Raw genomic sequence first — 21,194 nt, forward strand, 5'->3', positions numbered from 1 at the left:
TACTTCGCCCCTTGCGTAAGGACTTCGCGAATGTTGCAGTTCGATTCATGGCCGCCGATTAGTAAAACCTTAATAACTCACCCACCGGATTTATCCTCCCTAATCTTTAACGACCGATCGACCGTGTATTGTAGCTCATGGGCCTTCTTCTATCCGTGCCCTCTGCTCCGGCGATATGACGCCTCTAGATGCCTTGAGCACCCCGAGTTCCATGCCCATATCTATGATCCCGGAATCTCCCTCTCCCCCAGAGATCCTCCCGCTGCCGAATCAGACCCCGGACGACAACTACCAATCGCCCTCCTGCTCAATCGAGCAGTCATATTTCCCTTGGGATGGCGGTCCTCTCTCCGTTAGTACCAGTCGCCTGTTACGAGATACCCATAATATGTCGCCGATAAGGGAAAAGCGATCTGCCTCAGCTAGTCCTCTGAGACTGACGATGCCCTTCATATCCCCTGGCCAGCTCGCCTTCTCCGCTATGCAATTTTTACCGGTGCCCCTGCTGGTTCTAAACAACCTGAAGACTGTCGTCCTAGCAAACGAAGCTATGGGAAAGATGTTGGGTATGGTGGGCGACTCGCCTCCACCGATGGACGACCCGGCCGTAATTTGCGAGTCCCTCCGCGGACAGACACTCTCGCAGATCGGAATCGATATGGTGCAGGATGGTAGACCGGTATGGGTTTCGTGGGAATATTTCTTGGATGAATTAATACTCGAGATGGGCGCGAGGCAGACAACAGGAGACTCGGCATTGCGTACTAATCATACCAACGGGGAGGTCCCAGGTACGGTAGACGATGCGAAAGTAGAGCCACCCGGTGATATTCTGGGCAAGCCAGCAACAGATTCTGTTGTTGATGTTGTGGTGCTCCCAAAGAGTTTAAACATATCTGAAATGCCAAAATCGAAGCGAGCTGAGCTTCAGACATACGCTAAGATGATAATTACGATATGGGAGATTGAAAACCATCAGACCTACTATACTCTGACCTTCACCAATACCGGCTCGGGACCCTCGTCCATTCCGAGTAGACGAGTTCGTGTCGCTCGACCTTCTACGCTCGAGGCCGCGGAGCGTAAATCCATCATGAATTCCAACCCCTCTTCTCTCGGCTCCGGTCACTCTTCCAGCTCTCCCTCATTCACCAATAGTCCTAGCTCAGTCTCGGTCTCGGCCAGCCTGTTTCCACCTATGGGGCCCCCGTACCGTCTACCTCCATCAAGCACTCCGTCGTTCCTCCAGAAGATGACTGTTATTAAGGATGCGCTTCTTGATAAGACCGAAACACCGATACTTGCTATGTGGGTGGATGGTAGTGCCCCAGTCATGAATAGAGCAGCCCGAGACCTCTCCGTGGCCGTCAGTGGAGAGGAGGGTAACGACGGATACGATTTGCTGTCTCGGTGGGAGGTTTGGGACGGAGACTTTACAAGAAAGTATGCCCCGTCTGAGTTTCCCATTGCAGTACTCTTACGAGATCGAAAACCTATTTCTGGGTGGAAAATCGGCATGTATGACAGGACGAAAGAAACGAGAATTATATATGATGTGCTGGGCGAACTGATTACTAGCGACGAGACTGGAGAAGTCGTTGCTGGTATTATAACTTGCCGAGACGTAACTCATCTAGCCCAGGAGATCACAGATATAAAGATCGCGGACGCGGAGAGGTTCAAACTAATATGCGACACCATGCCTCAGATGGTCTGGACAACTACATCCAACGGAGTGCATGATTTCTTTAACAGCCGTTGGTACGATTATACGGGTCTGTCGGTCGAAGACTCTCTGGGTCGCGGTTGGAAAAATCCGTTCCACCCCGACGATATGCCCACCACATGGAAACGATGGGAGCGTAGCCTAGTTACGGGGGAAGCTTATGCTACAGAATATCGATGTCGTAGCAAGGATGGTGAGTGGAGGTGGATGTTAGGACGTGCGTTACCGCTGAGAAATAAGCGCACAGGTCAAATCGAAAAATGGTTTGGGACTTGTACAGACGTTCACGAGGCCCTTGAAGCGAAGATGGCCGCGAAGCAAACTAGAGCGCAGCTTCTTAGCGTTCTTACGCATGCGCAGACAACGATCTTCTCTGTAGATCTCAACCTCAAGCTGACGATGTTGGAAGGCGCAGTGTCTTGGATCTCAGGAAAGGACGATACGCCAAACAATGATGCTGACCAGCTTGATCCGCCGACATATGTTGGAAAAAATATCGAGGAGGTGTTTATTAACCTAAACCCGCGACTACTTCCGAGCGAGTTTTCTGCATTCCTCGAACCCGTAAGACGTATATTGTCTGGTGAGCTGACAACAGAGACCGTGCACGAACACAAGCTAGGTAGGTATCTTATGTACGATTAGCATATGAGTTTGCTAATAAGCGTTTAGATGACCGGTTTTACCGCACTAGGTTTCTACCTCACGTCGAGAGAACTTCGCAGGATGGCCGGACTAGTAAAACAGATATTAAAGGCGCTATTGGCGTCATTATGGACGTTACCGAACTAAAAAAGAGAGAGCAAGATCTCGAAGAGCAGGTTAAAGAGAAGAGACAACTTAAAGCCAACGAAGCAGCAGCTAAAGAAGCAAGCCGTCTAAAGAGCCAATTTTTAGCAAATGTAGGTGGTGTCTTATGTTTTCGGTGATCTCCGAAGTGCTGACATGCGATTTAGATGTCTCACGAAATTCGAACACCGATTACCGGCGTGATAGGAATGGCTGAGCTTCTTCTAGACTCGCCTCTGGACGAAGAACAGCGAGAATACGCAGAGAACCTAAGCCGATCCGCGAATGCTCTATTAACCGTCATCAACGACATTTTGGACTTTTCCAAAGTCGAGTCTGGTCGCCTTGACATCGAAGAAGTCCAGTTCTCCCTCTCTGTGGTAGTGCAAGATGTCTCCAAGATGCTGAGTTTCGCAGCTGGGAGGAAGAATCTGGATTTTCGCTCTGATATATCAAGCGACATCGAGAATGACCTCGTTGTTCTTGGTGATCCCGGTCGCGTCCGTCAGATCATTACGAATCTACTCACTAACAGCATCAAATTCACCAACGGTGGTTACGTTAAATTCTCAGTATGGAAAGAAAAGGAAACAAACGACACAATTGAGATAAAATTTGTTATTGAGGACACTGGTATCGGAATCGAAGAAGATGTCCTGAAACGTCTATTCCAGCCATTTAGCCAAGGAGACCCCTCTACGGCTAGGAAATTTGGAGGAACAGGGTTGGGATTGACGATCTCGAAGAATCTGGTCGATCTAATGCGTGGAAGGATCACGCTAGAATCTACGATCGGCAATGGTACCACTGCGACATTCTGGATACCATTTAACAAACCGCAGACTCCGCAGAGGGATGCACTTGTCGATATTGGTTGCCTACCCGAGCGATTACAGTCTGAGATGAGCGTTTCGTGTAATAGTTCGGAACATGAGCATTTCCTAGGAACGACGCCGGCAGACCTATTGCAAGGCACGCTGGATAAGCCTAGACGGCATCGGAAGAGACCTGCTAATTTACTGGCGCCGTTCGGTTTCGAAAGCGAAGACCTCCCCAGATCCGAACGTGCCAAGGTGCAAATTCTTGTTGTCGAGGATAAGTAAGTTCCAAAGTTTGAGATTAGCTGACAAGTTTAATTTTTCTAATATGTTGTTATTATCTAGCGCGGTCAACCAACAGATCGCAACCAAGACTATCAAGAAGCTTGGCTTCAACGTTTGTGCGGCCTGGAATGGCAAGGAGGCGCTTGATCATCTCGAGGCGTGCAGGGAGGGAAGGTTCGCTAAGCCAGATATCATTCTGATGGACGTACAGATGCCCGTGATCGACGGGTATAAGTGTACGCACATACTGCGGCACCACGTACCATACAAGAGCTACACTAATGATGTTCCTATTGTGGCCATGACTGCCTCGGCGATACAAGGAGATAGAGAAAAGTGTACGAAAGCCGGTATGGATGACTACCTGTCTAAGCCCGTGAAGAGTAGTATACTTGAAAGGATGCTAGTGAGATGGAGTAAATCCCGCCGCAAGGTAGAGTCCATGTCATCTTCCTCAGCTGACCTATCTACTTCGGACTGTTCGGATTCTGCGGGCGGATGTATCAGCACCGACATACCTACACCAGCCACATATGGCTTCTCTAGTCAGAATCCCAAAACGCCGGAGGAACGTCCAGAGAATGGTGATCTGGATGGTATCGGGGAAGACGACCGCACAAATCTACTAACACCAAGACCGATCAACGCGCGGACGGGCTCGCACGAGACAAATACGTTCCCCTTTGGGATCTCTAAGCCATCTAGGCAACTTAACAGTGATGAGCTAGCTATGCAGCTGCGAGATGATAAGCTCATCGATGCCGCAGATGATAGCAACGGCAAGAATGCGGCAGGGCAGCCGCCCATATCCCACTCATTCCCCGAGGGTGACTCATTGACAGAAGAGAACGTGCAGAAACTCGAGAAGGTGGGCGCGAGAAGCTCACCCGTTAGGGAGATATACGATTTTGAAGAGACACCAATGTGACCGTAATGAAATAAACAGGTCGATTTTGCTACATTTCCACTCACATATACGACGAGAGCTTAGGTTTTAGGTTAGGGCTAAAAGCCTCCAATTCGAGATAATCTGATTTGTCTAGGGAGCTCAGTGATACACGGTTCTGCACGCTCCCCGGTATCTTCTCTGCGGCCGGCGTTGAAAGAGGAACGGTACCGGGCTGGATAGGCTGGGAATGGGTGTTGGAACGGGGGCGGTAATGACGCATTTCGCTTCGGAGGGATAAGCTCCACCGGCTTGGGTAGGCGTTGGTGGATGGGACGGGTCTACTGTGGGCAAAAAAGGGGTGCATGTCGATTACTTCAACGGGCTTTTATGCATTGGGGTTGAACGATCTGCCTGGCTTCATGTCTGCATGTAGCCTAGCAACTTACTTACTTGAGGTACCCGTGCTGTTTACGCATATAAGGGGTACCGTATTAGTTATTTATGGTGTGTGGTGTGGTATGGCGCTTTTGCTGCCTCCACGCGCCTTTTAGAGTATATAGTATCTAGTAATTCACGATAGCTTCGCTTCGTAAGAGATAATATTTTGCTATATTATTAACCTAGGTACTGTTGTGATAAGCTGGATCAACCAACATAATGGATATTAACTTGTTTATATTTATATGAATCCCCCCCCTTGCCGCCTTCTCTCCCAAGAGAAGTAAATAACAATCGGTCACTTTTATATGTAGAAAGGCAGTTTGCTTCAAGTATCCAGGTAGGAATGTAGCTGTCTATAGGGTATTTTTAACAAAATGATGGACTTTTCTGTATTCTCATGCCTCGCTTGATATACATAGCGAGTAAGATGCTATCTTTTCTAGCTGTTCCCTTTATAAATGAAATCCCATCATTCCCCAATAGTCCACCGAGGATCATTTCCTTATGCTAGGCCATGCTATGCCTTGCCTTGCTTATGTCTTTTAACTGCTTCTTTTTTTTATTTCGACTCCCCGTCTTCCGTATTCACGTCTACAAATGACGGCTAACTAACTAGTAACATGGTAGTTGGCTCGAAGGCATATAGAATACCTACCTACCCTCCTCACATCTTACTTAGCACGAGAGCTACTTCACTACCTCTAATGGTGAAGAAGGTCTTTTCTCCCTTGGCGGAACGAATCCGCCACTAAGAAGGTGAGCTCGAGAGCTTGTTTTTCGTTGAGGCGGGGATCGCAGAAACTGGTGTAGTTGGTAGACAGATCGTCCTCGTCGAGGCCCTCGCTACCGCCAACACATTCAGTCACGGCATCGCCGGTTAATTCTAGGTGCACGCCGCCGAGGTAGCTGCCCTCCTCGCGATGAATGCTTAGCGTCTCGCGCAGCTCGTCGAAGATGTCTCCGAACCGCCGCGTCTTGATGCCCGACGCCGTCGACCGCGTGTTGCCGTGCATCGGGTCGCACTGCCAGATACACGCCCCTCGGTACTCGGACCCCTCGACCGCACGGATGTGGCCCGGTAGCAGCTCGCGCACTTTGGCTGCGCCGTACCGCGTGATTAGGGTTACCTTGCCCACCTCGCACGACGGATTAAGCGTTCGTAGTAGTGCGAGCAGGTCCGACGTTGGTGTCGTGGGGCCTACTTTGATCCCGATGGGGTTTGCGATGCCTCGGAAAAACTCGACGTGTGCGCCGTCGATCTGCCGCGTTCGGTCACCTATCCAGAGGAAGTGCGCCGAGGTATCGTAGTACTCCATCTGCGGTTCCCCCGTGGTTGATTCGGGGGCTGCTTCTTCGTCGCCGGGGAGTATGGGCTTTTCCATCAGTCGGGTAAGGCTCTCCTCGTACTCGAGTAGCAGACCCTCGTGGCTGGAGTACAGATCGACGGTGTCGAGCTTGGGGCTGCGGTCTGCACCGATGGTGTGCATGAAGCGCAGCATGTCCTGCAGGAAGCGCACGGCCTCGGTATACTTGGCCTTGAGCTGCGGGTCCTTAACGTGGCCCAGAGTCCAGTTTAGAGGACGGTGTAAGTCTGCGATGCCTGCAGCGATGGCGGCTCGCACGTAGTTGAGCGTTGCGGCCGAGTGGTGATAAGCTCTAAGGGGGTTGAAAATGACATTGTAAGCTAAGTGCTTCATAGAAAGGGGTAAGGACATGAGCTATACTTAACAAGCCTCTGGGGGTCCAAATCACGCTCTTCGAGGTGGTAGCCATTCAAGATATCGCCGCGGAACGAGGGGACTTCTTTAGTCTCTCCGTTCTCGTCGACGACCTTTTCAGTCGGACTCGATCGGGGTTTGGCGTACTGGCCGGCCATACGACCTATACGGACGACACGCTTGTCGGCACCCCATATGAGCACAAGACTCATCTGTAGTAGGAGTTTGATCTTAGACTCAATAGCGTCGGCGCGGCAATAGTCAAACAGCTCAGCACAATCACCGCCTTGCAATAAGAAAGCCTCACCGCGCGCAACATCGCGTAAGCTAGCCTTGAGCCGGGCGATCTCTTGCGGGTGAACCACGGGAGGGAGCCGGCTCAGCTCGGAGGTTGCGCGGCGCACGGCCGCCGGGTCGGGATATACGGCCTGCTGGTTGATTGGCTTGGACCGCCACGACGAGGGAGTCCAATCCGAAGGAGGAGCCATGTTTGTCTTTTTTTTACAAATTGAATTAAACTTAGGTAGGTACTAATATTATAATCTTGAAATAGTATGAAATCTTGAGATGATATGATAAAAGATATTGAAGATAAAATGAGTCAAAGGGACTAAAAAGACAAGAAGCCACTAAATCATTATTACTTAATTAGGATGAATTTTAATTTTCTAATAGAGTGCAAGGGATCCCTGCACATGCACCTGCAGTAGCTCGATCCTATGTGCTTATGTACCATAGCAGATGTATCTGTAGCGTTTATATTGTTCATTTGCATATTGCATATTACATATGAATATATGGAATACCAAGGTACTAAATTTAGTTGGGGGGAGCTCGAGCTTAAAGCTCCCCCGCATTTTTACTGAGCCTCCGTTATAAAATTATATAAATGTCAATGCAACATAGAAAAAAAACAATATAAAAACATTAAGTATCTCTCATACACTACACATACACTACACTACAGCACGAAAGAAGTAAATCAAAATGGCAGAGCCTCAACCAAAAAATGTCCAAGAGGGCGCATCCGGAGACGTCGAAGATGAGGTCCAAACTACCGCCAAGTCAGCCGAGGATCGAAAGGCTGCTGCTGCTATGGCGAGTCTCGACACTCGCGGAGACGATGCTGGTTCGTCCAACGCTGTCGATCAGGAGGCTGTAAGCAAAGCTATGCAGAGCCTCGGGAGTGGCCCCTCTACTGGCGCCGCGAAGGATGCCAAAAAGGTCAAGGTTGACCCTGCTGACGTTTTGTTATTGGTACGTTCCCGTTTCTCAGGCTAGGAGTGCAATATAGGCGCAATACTAATATGTTGGGGTTGTGATTATAGGTCGATGAGCTTGATTTAACCAAAGCAAAGGCTACCGAGTTGCTTAAGGCGCACGACGGCGACGCAGTTTCAGCTATGAAGGCTTTTATTGCTACGTGAAGAAGATTGTGAATAGAGGGGTGAGGTTCTTCTAGCACACACATTGTCGGAGGAGAGGCGTCATGGTTTTGGGAACGTGATAGAGAAAATGGATAGATATATATACCGAGTGAGAGGATGAAGAGAAGCACGAACTTGGAAGGCTGGTGGACACCTAACTATGCTAAGCCCTTCTTCATATCATCTCTACGAATGAGGCGTATAAATATTTATTTAACGCCGAAGAATAAAGGGAAAGGAGAGTATCTGATAATCAGATTACGGTATACGGCCGAAATGTCCGCCTTAGGAGAGAACCCCTGAGTCACGTACCCCGGTTCTTAATCATTTACCGGAGGCCGGACACCGGACACCGAACGGCGGATGATCCTCATTAGGGTTACTACCTGGTTGATTAAATGAGCCGAAATATGAAAAAAATTATGAAATTCACCGAACGCTTTCCCGCCGCATTACTACCTACATAGAAATGTACCGTCTTATTCACGCCTTAACCAGGGTATGTCTAGTGACATACTATTATATATTCGGGGTTAGATTACCAATACGATATATTCAAATACCTAATAGTTAGTATATGCTAACGCTATGGCGAAGAACATCGCCAGCTCGGCACCGCGAGGGTTGTGGAGACTTACGGGAAAACTATCTGACTGTTTTGCTATTTTATTAATCAAGTCTCTAACCTGGTAAGCTAACCACAAAACAATATACCGACTAAGATCTACGGAGTACGGTCGACGACGCATCAGTAAGCAAGTTCTATGTTGCTATGGCTTATAAAATGTTTAGTCCCTTCCGCGATGGAAGAAGAAGAATATCAGTAGTCCAGTCTCAGATAACCTCATAGTTATTTTCCTGTTTGCCCTCATCCCCGAAGAGCCTCAGCACAGCAATATCGTTAGACTCGGAACTAACCATACATCATGCTTCTTTTGAAATTAGTCCTTCCCCTTTTGGCTGCCGCTTCCCAAGCGGCGGCTGATCTGATAAAGTGGGATGATTGGGAGCACGGTCGAGTTGCTCTGGAAGATGTCAGCATTCACTTCCGTTATGCTGGCTCTGGGCCACCCCTACTACTTGTCCACGGGAACCCGCAGTTCAGTCTGACTTGGCAGTTTATCGGACCTATCCTCGCACAGAACTACACCGTCATCGCCCCGGACAATCGCGGCGCCGGCGATTCCAGCATCCCGCCGGACGGCAACTATAGCGCTGCTGCTTCGGCTGCTGACCTTAAAGGCGTCCTCGATTTCTTAAACATCAGCTCTACGTACGTCTTCTCACACGACAAGGGCGTCGGGATGGCCATCGCGCTCGCCGCACAGTACCCGGGCTTGGTGAAGATGCTCGGCCTATCAGAGTACATCCTGCCAGGATTCGGATACGAGGGCGCCGCGACGCCTGGGCCCTTTTGGGATTTGTATCAGAACCCACAGCTGGCCTTTTTCCAAATCCCGGACTTTGCCGAGTTTCTGATGAGCGGTCGCGAACGCCAGTTCCTGCTCTGGTACTTCTACCACGGCAGCTACTCGGGCCCAACGGCCTTCTCGGAAGAGACGGTGACGCGTTACGCTAGCAGTATCCAGAAGCCTGGGTTCTTGAGGGCCATGTATGGGCCATTTTCGACAGCTTCTGTCTCGGCGGACGCGGAGTTCTTTAATAGGACTGTGGGAAAATCCCCGCTGAGTATACCGGTTCTCGCGACGGGCGGAGAGGCAAGCTTTGGCCTAAAGTCGATATTGCGACAGTCTTTCGGATCTGTCGCGAGCAACCTGGAGGTAGATGTCATTCCGAAGGCAGGACATTGGGTTGGTAAGTTTAAACGCCTTTCATATCCTCTCTTCCGCACTAGCTACGACGACGTGGAGTTAGAGAATAGTCAACTGATGATTAATATAGCCGATGAGAACCCAGTCTGGACTGCGAACCGCTTTCAACAGTTCTTAGCTAAAGACTCCTCCCCGATGGACAAAGTTGACCTGTCATATCTTAAGGATAGGGCCACGCTAAAGGTGGCATATTTCGGGACGTTGAGAAATGCGGCACTGGGAGGACTCCAGGTATCGTGAAGTATCTACCGTATCGCGAAGTATCTATCAGGTAATCAAGTAATATAGTTCTTCAATAAACGGTTCTTGCTGTTGATATATAAACTTATGTATCATCTCTATTTAGCCCCTTGACTTTAGACTTGTCAACTCTAGGAGCTGTCCCCGCTGAAATACAAGCCCCCCTGAATAATGTTGGTCTTGAAATAACCCGGTTGCTGCCTAGAAATGGCCTAAATAATTAATATGGCAGAACTAAATCTTACACATCTTATGGTTTCTATTTTTCTTTATTTTTATATTCTTAAATCTAAATAAAACAAAAGTCTATATCGTCAATGTTCGTTGTCTCAATCACTGGAATATATATATATATATATATCACGTGACCATCTATTTATACTAAAATGATTTTTAGGATCGATAATTGACAGTGAAGTATCTTACAGGGCATATTTTATAAACGAGAAATTACTGTTACTATTATCAAAATTATAAACTGTATTACATGGATACTAATCTGTACCGCTTATTGTATTCGTTTATTCTCATAGGTAGCATCCTCTCTCCGTCACTCTTCCAGCGATACACCAGGAGCTCATGGGGACTGCTACAGATCGGTTGGTTGTATACTCTAGGAGACTGTCGTTTGGGCGGGGGACCCGAGATGGCTCGATATGATTATTCCCCCGAATGGGAGAACGAGCTTGAGGGTAACCTCGACTTTGAGCTTTACGACGGGATGAATGACGAAATGCAGCGTATCGTGCAAATGGCCGGCGACAACACCACTCTAGTTTACGAGTTGATATCGCAAGAGATACAAAATAAGAAAGACCAAGGCCTCATACACGAAAAGACATATTCCCACGGCATGTTTCATGAACCGATGATCGCCTATCAGACGCCTCGGAAAATTAGCGTGGATGAAGTGCGGAAGTTCGCAGAGCCTATGATCGCTCGTATCTGGAAGAACTTCTATGAGCTACAGAGTATTGTCGAACGCTACGAAGCATCTATTCAGGATAAATGGGAAAATAAATCTGAGGCGGAGAGACGGGATGTATTGAACCAAGCTTGGGGTTTATCACCGCCGATGGCTCCTGAGCATCGACCTGACTTGACGCACCTAAAACACCAATGCATCGGGCTCGTATGCAACGAGGGCAACATCACTAATGTCTCGAAGCGGCCCCATTTCTTGTGGCCTAATATCAACCTCGAGGATCTCAGCAAGACAGAGCCATTCTTACTCTTGCTTAACGCTCGAGGTAGGAATCCGCCGTCGACATTTGCCTTCGCCGAGCTCGAACCGCTCGTATTTGGTATTAAATCCGGTTCTTTGCGCATACCTCCGTTTCTTAACGGATGGAATATGAGATTTACGGGTAGAGATAGTCCTGGCACTTACGGAGAGCTAGTCTCCTGGGAAGATGATCCCGATGCACGTCAACGGTTGCATCGCCGTCGTGATGTGAGCCCTGGCGAAGGACTCTGGATCCTCGAGATACAGGACCGTTTGTACCAATTCTTACTCGATACATGCATGATGATCCTTCACGACTTAGACCCAGAAGACAAACAGAGTCAAGTCGAGCCGAAGCCCCCCGTCTCGATCACCAAGTACAAAGGCGATGTTGCTACCTCTCTCTTATTCTCTCAATACGAGTCTATTTACCACGTACCCGCAAACTTTGATATTAAACGGCTTCAGAGCCTAATCGGAGCCAAGCTATCTCAAGTTGAAGATACAATATGGGCATTGCGCGAAGATCCTGGGTTTTTCGTCTCTAGCCTCTTGGAGCTGTACCAACACCGCCCCGAGCATATCCTTGACGTCAACGGTGATATATATCCATCTGTAGCAACTGAAGATGGCCGTGAAGAAGTGTTAGCTTCTACCGTTCGTTCTATGCTAAGTTACTACGTGCCCGTTATCGAGACTTGGGGCTACATGTACGACCTAGTCAACCGCCTCGCCTCGCTGAAAGAAGAGCTTTTCGATCGCGTCGAGGCCGATACGCGGCCGGAAGATGACCTACCACTTGACTTAGAAGTAGCATTTCGCTCATTGAGGCACCATCTAGACCATTTCCTGAAAGAGCATCTTCCCGCAGCTAATAGGTGGGCGCGGTGGTCACCACCCATCCAGCCCCTATACCGATTGAACGTGCCCGAAAGCCCCGACGCAAAGATGAGCATCACAACTGGTAGCACCGAGCCGAACCCGATAGAAGCTGTTTACCTTTGGGTGTTGCACATGATGGCCGACCCGACCAACCTGAAAGACATTGGACTCAACTCTTGCGTTCAAGAGGTAGAGCGTATCGCCCATGATCCGGAAGGCCGGAAGTTCTTTACACCCTTTGTGGCAGAGCAGTTTTCCGATATTTTCGTCATGGCCGAAAGTATACGGCAGATCGGGCTCTTTCAGCCGTGGGCAGCAACGTTCGAAACCCAAATAAAAGACAAGGGTGCGCGGAGGCAAATATCTGACGAGTTCAAACGTACTGCTAGGGCCCTGGATCCCTTATATAAACTTGAACTGCCAAGTAGTGCGGGAAAGCTCGGCGCTGTGCTGACTAGAATGAGATATCCGGTCGACGAACCTCTTAGCGAGACTAATGTTGAGGCCATGCGGGCGGCTGAGAAAACTCTGGATACCTTTTGGGATGAGGTAATAAACCAACTCCGACAAGATGGGCTCTGGAGTGGACGCGTAAAGGACGTGCTTGAAAAAGAGCCTGAGCGGAAACGGCGGTGGGTCGAGCCGTCTGATAGTATTAGAGGAGATACAACTGGCAAAGTTGATGACCCCTATTCATCGAAAGTAAAGCAACAGCAACAGCAACAGCAGCAGCTCCCATTAAAAATTGACGAGCGCGCAAGAAAAGTCTTCACCGCGCTTTTCTACGTGCCATCCACAACTACCCGACCCTCATCACAGGAGGGAATATCGTGGCAAGACTTCCTCTACGCCATGCATCACGTCGGTTTCGAGATCGAGGAGCTTGGCGGGTCGAACTGGCACTTCACCCCCGGACCTACGTTGCTAGATCAAAACCAAGGATATACGCGCGCCATCCAGTTCCACGAGGCGAAGATAACGTCTCTTATGGCGAGGATGTACGGTAGAAGACTTGCTAGGACATATGGGTGGCGTGGTGAGATGTTTACTGGAGAAGAAGATGGTGGCGAATAAGAATGCTGAAATATTCTAATGTAGGTAGCAAGATGTTTATGAGGGTTTGGATTTTCTGAGATAGGTACCTTTGGATATATTTCTAGGGTGGTTATTATTAAGATGATTACGCAATTACGACGCCCGTTCGGTTTCAAGATAGGGTTAGTTATAGAGGATTCATTCGTAGTATCTGCGGATTCATAAAATATGCTTGTATAGTATTAATCAGTTCTCAGAACATTCCACTACTGAAGCACTCACTACCTGCCATCATCCGTACCTAGTATCAATAGTTATACATTAGGTAACCTCCTTGAACTAGCAAACCCTATAGCTGTAGTATTGCTCTTTGCACGATATCACGTTGACCCCTAGCCTTGCCCAAGTCAAGCTCCATTCCAAAACTGTCTACCCCCCTGTCGACGCTCAATAGGATGTTTATGGAAACTCGACTACGCAGCACCACATAATCATTCGAGGGACTCTGAATCCATACCTAGGCGCTTCTCGGTGGCAGTAAGTCGGGATGGGATGCCTTCAACCTGGGAAGATTGTGATGTCGTAGTGACTGATACTTGGTGGACGTCGGCCACAAGGACTTGGACCTCGGATTTTAGATCCTTCTCGTTCTCGTTGGTCTGAGGCTCGGTTGATGGCCCTGCGAGCTCCCCGTGGGCTTCTTTGGCCTCTTCCCCAAGCACGAGCTTTGGGTCTGCCGACTGGGGCACTTTGTTGGCGAGGACTATCTCGAAGGCTAGCTTGAAATTCTGACTAGATCTAGCCGCGTCTGCTGCTGCGCGCATCGCTTCTGGGTCTATCGGCTCAGAATCCTCCGACCACGGATATCCCTCATTATCACCATCTATACGATTTGATAAGTTAGTACCCTTTACGTGATTTCACATTAGATTAGATACCTTAGGTAGGTAGGTATACTTTACTCACCGGAACTTAGTTTCCAGATCCCGTAGCGGAACAAGCGACAGAGAGTTGAAAAGAAGGGATGCTTCGGATCCTGTGCTAACTTTGTAGCTAGGGTATGGAGATTGTCGCATAATGTCTGCTCTATGCCCTCGTCACGGGCCTCCTTCTCTATAGTCTCAATAGCCTCCTGGAGCGAAAAGGGGGGTTTGTTCGACGCCATTGTGAAATTAGTTCTCTGGTTAGAATGAATGTTGTCGAAGCGGAAGATGATATTGTTGTTGTTGGAAAGAATTTGAGGTAAAGAGATAGAGGAGATGAAATTGACACAAGTAGAAGTCGTCGACGCGTAACGCGTTAGGTGCAGTGCATGCGGCAGGAAGGCGGTAGGCGCGTTGCTACGGTTGACACAGACTCAGGATGTCATCTGGCGGACCGTTAGATAACATTATAACTTGGTACCTGAGTTACGGACTTTATCTCTTTGTACACCTTAGGTACCTAACGCAAACAAGGCATTGCAGTCTGTTGCAAATATTTCATCTTCAACCAATAACACCTTTTGGTTTCAGCCTTGTAATAGTTCCTTTACACAAGTATTGCCGTATGGGTTAGAAACAACCTACCATTATTTAGGAAGCAACGATAAATCGTTTCTATCTCGGTAGTACATATGATAGAATTGTGATGCTACCTGCAAATGGGTTATCCTACTTGCTATCTACATGTAAGAGGTCTATGTGATGAGTTTACTACGGGAGTAAACTATAATGGCAGCCGTATTAAATTGACTATTTAACTGCGTTCTATCTATCTCAAGTATACCAGTCAGTTCTTTTATCCCTACTGGATGAAAGATCTTTGACTGCATACATTTATATATTACTTGTGCATTCCAGCTGTATCCTTTTTCTTCACCACTATGAACAATAGAGCGAATATGCTACGAAGAACATCTAAAATACTATTTGGTATCTTTCCCATGATACAAATGATCAATTAAAGCGCAATAACCCCAACTTGTTAGTCGTTCTTGTCTGAATAGTCTCGCATAAGAACCACCATACGATCGAAACGACAGCATGAGGTATTCTTACAGACTTACCTCTACAAATTCAATGACCAGAATTATATAATTATAAGATAATACTTATTCTTTAACAATTCCCCAATAGAATAAACTCAGTGTCTTCGTATGAGAAGCGTGTGATGGCACGTTACGTTAGCTACCTTAGGTAGGTAACCTGCGATGCTTGGATCAAACCTCACTATATCTCACCTCAAAAACGACTAATGTAAGGGCTTATTGTCAAGTTGTGGGGTATAGTATTTACTAATAATAACTTACGTCAGAAGTTTAAAGAAGAAGAAGAAGAAGAAATAACTAACTAACCTAGTCTATATAAGCTGGATGAGAGTAGTGGAGATATTAATTCCTTTCATCGCGTGGGATTTATAAAATGACAATCGATCCCGGTTCTCGAGAAACATCAACTTCCTATTTCTATCATCGAAATACCCTCGTACGATCTCATTCTTCTCTCTTTTGAAATAATAGTACTACCATTTTTTGACATTGTCCTGCCAAATAGGGAGAAGCCCCATTGCCAAAGGACCCCTCTTCCACAGTCTATCAAGCATGGGGATATTCAAGCATTAGAAGAAGATTGGATTTATTCCTTCCATGGCATCTCACTTCTCCAAAACCTCGTGATAACCATCCCGAGAACCGAAGAAAGGATCCAGCCTTATAATAAATCTAAAATTAAGCTGTAGCTCGAATCGATTGCATCTCTCATATTTTCCCACATGTACATTACCTAGATGCGAATCATGTTTGCCAAGAAGGTGGGTGGGGGCTAAAGGATGATCCCAAGTTGTTACACGCGATGATACCTAACCTAGTCGCATCCTGGTGGCCGTCTGGTGGCCGTTTGGTGGTTCCCCTATCGCGAAAACATACCCGTTCGCGGGAAAGGCCCGACCGGCATCCATCTATGGTACAGGAATAGCCATCAGCTTGGAGCCCTGTCTACCGCGTAGAAACCGCCTCACGGGGCTGGGCCGCTTAGCTTAGTGATGCCGCGCCTCTAGCAATATATCGCATACTAACGACATGTGAGTGAGATATGCCGAGTTGTGGTTTTATCATGTAAATCAAGGTATTTTTATATCATAGTTGCTTTTCAGAATGGCACCTAGGACTTAGGACATATGTAATTTTCTGGATATGTATATATATATAAGTCTCCAGGAACGCCTCTTCCTAGACTCCTTAACTAGAACATGACTCATTCCAAGTTCTAATTTCTCCTTCATTCTAACCTTTTAACAATCTTTTGTGTCGGTCACCATGTACGGAAAAATCAACTCGGCGCTGGCGCTACTGCTTGCCGGCTCCGCATTCATAACACGGTCTGTCGTGGAAAGCAAGCTCGTATTTGCTCACTATATGGTAAATAAATAAAAACGCTCTTGCAGCACGACTTGTTTCCTAATCAAGTTCTAACTATATGTACTTAGGTTGGGTCTGTGGATTCGCAAACCACCCACGCGCAGCAGGATATCGACGGTGCTATCAACGTCGGCTTTGATGCCTTCGCCCTGAACGTAGGAAGCCCCGGGGCCGACTGGGCGAAGAACACCGTGCAACAGCTATTCGACTACGCAGGGGACAAGTCGTTCAAGCTCTTCTTCAGCTTCGACTTCTACGGCAACGGGGATATCGGCCAACACCAGACTCTGTTCGACCAATTCAAGGACCATCCCGCCCACCTCAAGTACGGACCTAACGACCTCCCCGTCGTCTCCTCTTACAGCGGAGGCAGCATCGGCCCCGACACGTGGAGAAACTTCAAGAACACCAACAACGTCTATCTCATTCCCAACCCAGAGGCCGACGGGAACTACTACAACAACCCCACAGCTTTCTTCCAGAGCTGGGGCGATGCTGTCGACGGCGTGTTCAGCTGGGAGACGGCCTGGCCCGAGACTTCAGAAAAGCCCGCGAATGTGTCTTCGGAGAGGGACCAGGCGGTTAAGACGGCCGCAGATGCCGCCGGCAAGGCTTATGTGATGGGTAAGGCCCCTCTAGACAGAGTTATACCGGTCGGGATAGGATAAACTAGTATTAACAAAACGCAGGTCTATCTTCGCTCCAATACAAACACTGCTGCGGCGATTCCTGGTACCGAGGCGGCGAGACCAACTTGCCCGAGCGCATGGAGCAGATCCTTTCCGTGTCTCCCGAATTCACCGAGGTCATCACTTGGGTAAGCAGCACATCTTCCGAATCCTACCTACGTACCTAGTTAGCTATATCAGATCAACCCAACTAACCCACCCCCTCCGTCCCAGAACGACGCCGGCGAGAGCCACTACATCGGGCCCTGCTGGGCCGAGGGCCTAACCGAAGAAATTCTACAATACGGCAACTCGGACACGACGCCGCACTCCGGATGGCAGCCGATAATCGCGTCCTTCGTCGACGCCTTCAAAGCCGGGGCGACGGACGTCGGCGCCATGAAGCCGCGCAGCGGGGCCTTCGCCGGCGCCCTGTGGTACCGGGGGGTGCTGACGACGTGCAGCGGGGACAAGCCGCGGGGGTCTGGGGCGGCCGTCGACGCGGTGAACTACGCGGTGGTCCTGCCGGCCGACAGCAACGGGCTCAGCGTGCGCGTGTCTAGCGGCGGACAGGTCCTGGCGACGCAGGCGGTGCACGGCGGGCTGAACTACAACTCGGTCGTCGGCATGACGACGGGCGCGCAGAAGATCGAGCTTGTCGATGCTGGCGGGCAGGTTATCGCTCAGGCGAATGGTGCTGTGGATGTATCCAACGATGCCGCGAATGGGTTCTGCAACTATAACTACTATGTTGCTGGGTTGCAGTAGTTAGAATGCAGAGATTATGTAGGTTAGGTACCTAAACCTACCTTGTTTGGGAAAAAAAAAAAGGAAAAGGGGGAGGAGTTATTGATTAACCTTGTAATCCCATAGACTTATAGAAGATTATTTCTTATTTCTCGTCATCAATACAAAACAGTCCGCCAATCTTACTAGACGCTTACTCCAGGAGCACAGCATGCATGTGCTTTGTAGTTTATATTTGATTTAGAGTCTCATCTAAATCGCGCCCCATATGCCCAGGTGCAGATATAAAGGCTTGATTGTTACATATAGATTTTATCGTTTCAAGTCAGAAACATAGTCGTGGTAATAATATATAGGTAACTAATATAATATTTAAAAGACTTTGTAAACCTGGTAAATTGATACCCGTCTAAACGTCTAATTGGTCTGAGCAGAGACTCAAAATACTAATATAAACAAAACAATGAGGCACTTCTAATTAATATAGACGACATGAGATTACACTAGATCAAGTATCGCCAAGTCTAAAATATTTCCCCTTATTAGTCACGGTCAAATACCTAAGCGTTTACTTTGATCGTTATTTTTCTCATTCAGCTATCTTCTTGATCGGATCATCATGTGATCACGTATCTCTTATTCTGTATCTTCCCATTCTCACGATGCGGCATACGCCACGCGAGTAAAATACACCAATGCAGGGCTCAATAGAATCCTGTCATATCCATTCGTATGCAGCTCCAGCGCATCGACCTCGAGAAGTCAATAGGTCATCGCAAACGACGGGTTTTATCGTCACAATCCGTAGCTCCGTACAAATGATGTGAGTTATGCGGGAACCGCCATTTCCGCCGAAGACGGTCGCGACGGTAACTATCGCAGTGAAACTAGATGCGGTTGCGACTATATAGAGAATCAAGTTTCTCTAGGCGAATCGATTTTCGATTCCATGTATTTGATATCTCGACATAGATCTCATCTCTTGATCTATACTCGAAACGACTGTATTACTGGTCTTCAGTCTTCTGTGGATTCTCATCCTCGGAGTCCGACTCGTGATCTGGAGACTTCATTTTCGAGTGGGGTAGAACATCGAGCGTCTGCGACTTTCTAGAATTTGAACTATTGCGTTTGCCATCTTGACTACTACGGCTTAGCGGCATATCACCAAAGGAATTCTGAGCCGTAGGCGTGTTGGCCTGACTGCCCCCGCGTTGGCCGTGGTAGTGTACGACCTGCGGAGGGGGCTGCCCGTGCTGGCCTAGTAGATGCTGGGGATAGGGGTCCAGATCCTTGCTAGAGGTCGAGAAGGTCGAGACGATCGGTTGGTGATAACCGTTCGTTGGGTTATTCCCCGTTGAAACAGGCCCCGGTTGTGTGGCGTGTGTAGTCTGGGGTAAGGATGCTTGCCCGCTGGGCTCGGCTTGCGTTGGGGTGTCGGCGTCGTTAGAGGTTCCCACGGCGGTGTCGAGCTGCCCGGTCAGGCTCGTCATGCCGCCTTCGATATCGCGAAGGAGTCGAACGTACTCTTCCGGTACTAGTCCGCTTTCCTGGGTCTTGGGGTCCTCCGCAACAAGCCATCCTTGGCCGTGCCTATACGATACCCAAATAATTTGGCCTTCGACCAGAGGCAGTTCGTTCTCGTTCTCCCTTTCGAAGTCGAATAGCGCAACGGCCTTGCCATGCATTTCCTCGTCTGGCGAGGTGATGGTGAACTGATAGTCTCTCGAATACCTAGACTCGTCGTATGGATGATAACCCGGAGACGAGCCAGTGCTTGAGGCGTCTGACTCGGACTTATATCCGGTATCGTTCTCGGCATAATTTCGTGGCTGCTGATCTGACGACAGCTGGTACGCATTAATAGAGTGCCGGCCTTGATCCGGCGGATACGTGACATATTCTCCGCCCGGGCCGTTAGCCTCGCCGCCCTGGCTTACATAGTATCTTTCGCCCCCGTTACCACTCGTTCCGACGTAGTAACCCCTATTAGAGTCTAGGCTCCCCGCACTAAGTATCGAGGAAGACGCGCCACCATCTCTCGAGCCCCGGCTCTTATGGTGCCCCGTGACAGCAGAGGTAGACTTGTGCTTTCGATGCCGCGAGCTAACGACAGGGCTCTGTAGGTCTTCGTCCTCGCTCCAGGGGGGGCCGTCGCCGAAATGGATCGGGGCAAGCTCGCCACCCTTTCCAAGTCCACCGTCTGACGTCCAATCCCAACCGATCTTGCTTTCCCATGAGGCGGGCGGGTCTGAAAGTCGTCTCGTCTCGCTAGCGGGGGTGGTCATGCCGGAGGGCGGTCTCGAAGGCTCCGGCGGGGGGCCATAATGCATCGGATGTGTGGGCGGGTAGGCGAAGTCTCGAACGGTGGTATATGACAGACTAGAGTGGAAGACAGGGAAGAGGAAGGAGCCTGGCCGAGACCGCGACGGGACGGAGCCCGTCGAGTACTGCGACAGTCGGTTTTTGGAAGCGTGGGACATCGGTCGCGGTACGGCTGATCGGCGCGCGGGTGGGGAGGTTATTAATGGCGTTAAGGCCGGGTGGTTCGGATTCGTAGTATGCTGTTGCGGCGGAACTGCTGGAGGCGAAACGGCTGGGGATGAGTACGATGAGGACATGATTGCGGTCATCGAGGAAGGGAGACCGAGGCAGTCTTCATATGCGTACCCAGAAGAGAAGATATTTTATGTCGAAGTATCACGCGATACGTATGACGACGTTTGCAATGTGTGCGGTCTCTTGAACAGCTGGACTGCACAGCAACCAGACTACACAGGCATATACATCCACACACGGTATGAATGCCGCCCAACAAACTCGACCCGCAAGTTGTTTCGCGATCTCGTATGATCCTCGATGGGGGAAATCAAATAAATCGGGAAGAATTGTAGTATTAGCAATGTCCAGGGTTTTATATGATATCCCAATTCGAAACAACTTCTTCACCACGGGGCGACAACAAAGGCGTGCGAATTTTCGGTTACGTCTTCAAAGAAGCTAGTTGGACCTATCATGAATCCAAATAGGGACTAGGATGCGAGGAACGGGGAGGTAACTGATATTGGCAGCTTA

General features: G+C 48.9%; 8 protein-coding genes across 8 annotated transcripts; 5 read left to right on the forward strand and 3 right to left on the reverse strand.

The window, feature by feature from the left end:
- Positions 1-175: 175 nt before the first annotated feature.
- GL218_07816 (Hybrid signal transduction histidine kinase J) lies at positions 176-4,546 on the forward strand (the record flags this gene model as incomplete). The annotated part of the gene is made up of 4 exons (XM_033584590.1): positions 176-2,348; positions 2,399-2,628; positions 2,683-3,614; positions 3,679-4,546. 4 exons carry the CDS (start codon positions 176-178, stop codon positions 4,544-4,546), a joined length of 4,203 nt encoding a protein of 1,400 aa, XP_033441176.1.
- Positions 4,547-5,649: 1,103 nt separating this feature from the next.
- On the reverse strand, positions 5,650-7,154 carry GL218_07817 (Phospho-2-dehydro-3-deoxyheptonate aldolase; the record flags this gene model as incomplete). The annotated part of the gene is made up of 2 exons (XM_033584591.1): positions 5,650-6,604; positions 6,673-7,154. 2 exons carry the CDS (start codon positions 7,152-7,154, stop codon positions 5,650-5,652), a joined length of 1,437 nt encoding a protein of 478 aa, XP_033441329.1.
- Positions 7,155-7,653: 499 nt separating this feature from the next.
- On the forward strand, positions 7,654-8,093 carry GL218_07818 (uncharacterized protein; the record flags this gene model as incomplete). Its single annotated transcript, XM_033584592.1, has 2 exons — positions 7,654-7,923; positions 7,995-8,093. The coding sequence occupies 2 exons, from the start codon at positions 7,654-7,656 to the stop codon at positions 8,091-8,093; spliced, it is 369 nt and encodes a 122-aa protein (XP_033441204.1).
- A 926-nt stretch (positions 8,094-9,019) lies between these two features.
- On the forward strand, positions 9,020-10,165 carry GL218_07819 (Soluble epoxide hydrolase; the record flags this gene model as incomplete). Its single annotated transcript, XM_033584593.1, has 2 exons — positions 9,020-9,908; positions 9,996-10,165. 2 exons carry the CDS (start codon positions 9,020-9,022, stop codon positions 10,163-10,165), a joined length of 1,059 nt encoding a protein of 352 aa, XP_033441234.1.
- Positions 10,166-10,811: 646 nt separating this feature from the next.
- GL218_07820 (uncharacterized protein) lies at positions 10,812-13,346 on the forward strand (the record flags this gene model as incomplete). Its single annotated transcript, XM_033584594.1, has 1 exon — positions 10,812-13,346. The coding sequence occupies one exon, from the start codon at positions 10,812-10,814 to the stop codon at positions 13,344-13,346; it is 2,535 nt and encodes an 844-aa protein (XP_033441349.1).
- A 452-nt stretch (positions 13,347-13,798) lies between these two features.
- Positions 13,799-14,472, reverse strand: GL218_07821 (uncharacterized protein; the record flags this gene model as incomplete). The annotated part of the gene is made up of 2 exons (XM_033584595.1): positions 13,799-14,190; positions 14,274-14,472. The coding sequence occupies 2 exons, from the start codon at positions 14,470-14,472 to the stop codon at positions 13,799-13,801; spliced, it is 591 nt and encodes a 196-aa protein (XP_033441348.1).
- Positions 14,473-16,602: 2,130 nt separating this feature from the next.
- GL218_07822 (uncharacterized protein) lies at positions 16,603-18,140 on the forward strand (the record flags this gene model as incomplete). The annotated part of the gene is made up of 4 exons (XM_033584596.1): positions 16,603-16,704; positions 16,773-17,328; positions 17,394-17,521; positions 17,574-18,140. 4 exons carry the CDS (start codon positions 16,603-16,605, stop codon positions 18,138-18,140), a joined length of 1,353 nt encoding a protein of 450 aa, XP_033441347.1.
- A 986-nt stretch (positions 18,141-19,126) lies between these two features.
- On the reverse strand, positions 19,127-20,740 carry GL218_07823 (NAP1-binding protein 2; the record flags this gene model as incomplete). The annotated part of the gene is made up of 1 exon (XM_033584597.1): positions 19,127-20,740. The coding sequence occupies one exon, from the start codon at positions 20,738-20,740 to the stop codon at positions 19,127-19,129; it is 1,614 nt and encodes a 537-aa protein (XP_033441346.1).
- Positions 20,741-21,194: the final 454 nt, after the last annotated feature.

Source organism: Daldinia childiae, assembly GCF_008694065.1.
Source record: "Daldinia childiae strain JS-1345 chromosome Unknown Scaffold10, whole genome shotgun sequence".
Taxonomy (NCBI): Eukaryota; Fungi; Ascomycota; class Sordariomycetes; order Xylariales; family Hypoxylaceae; genus Daldinia; species Daldinia childiae.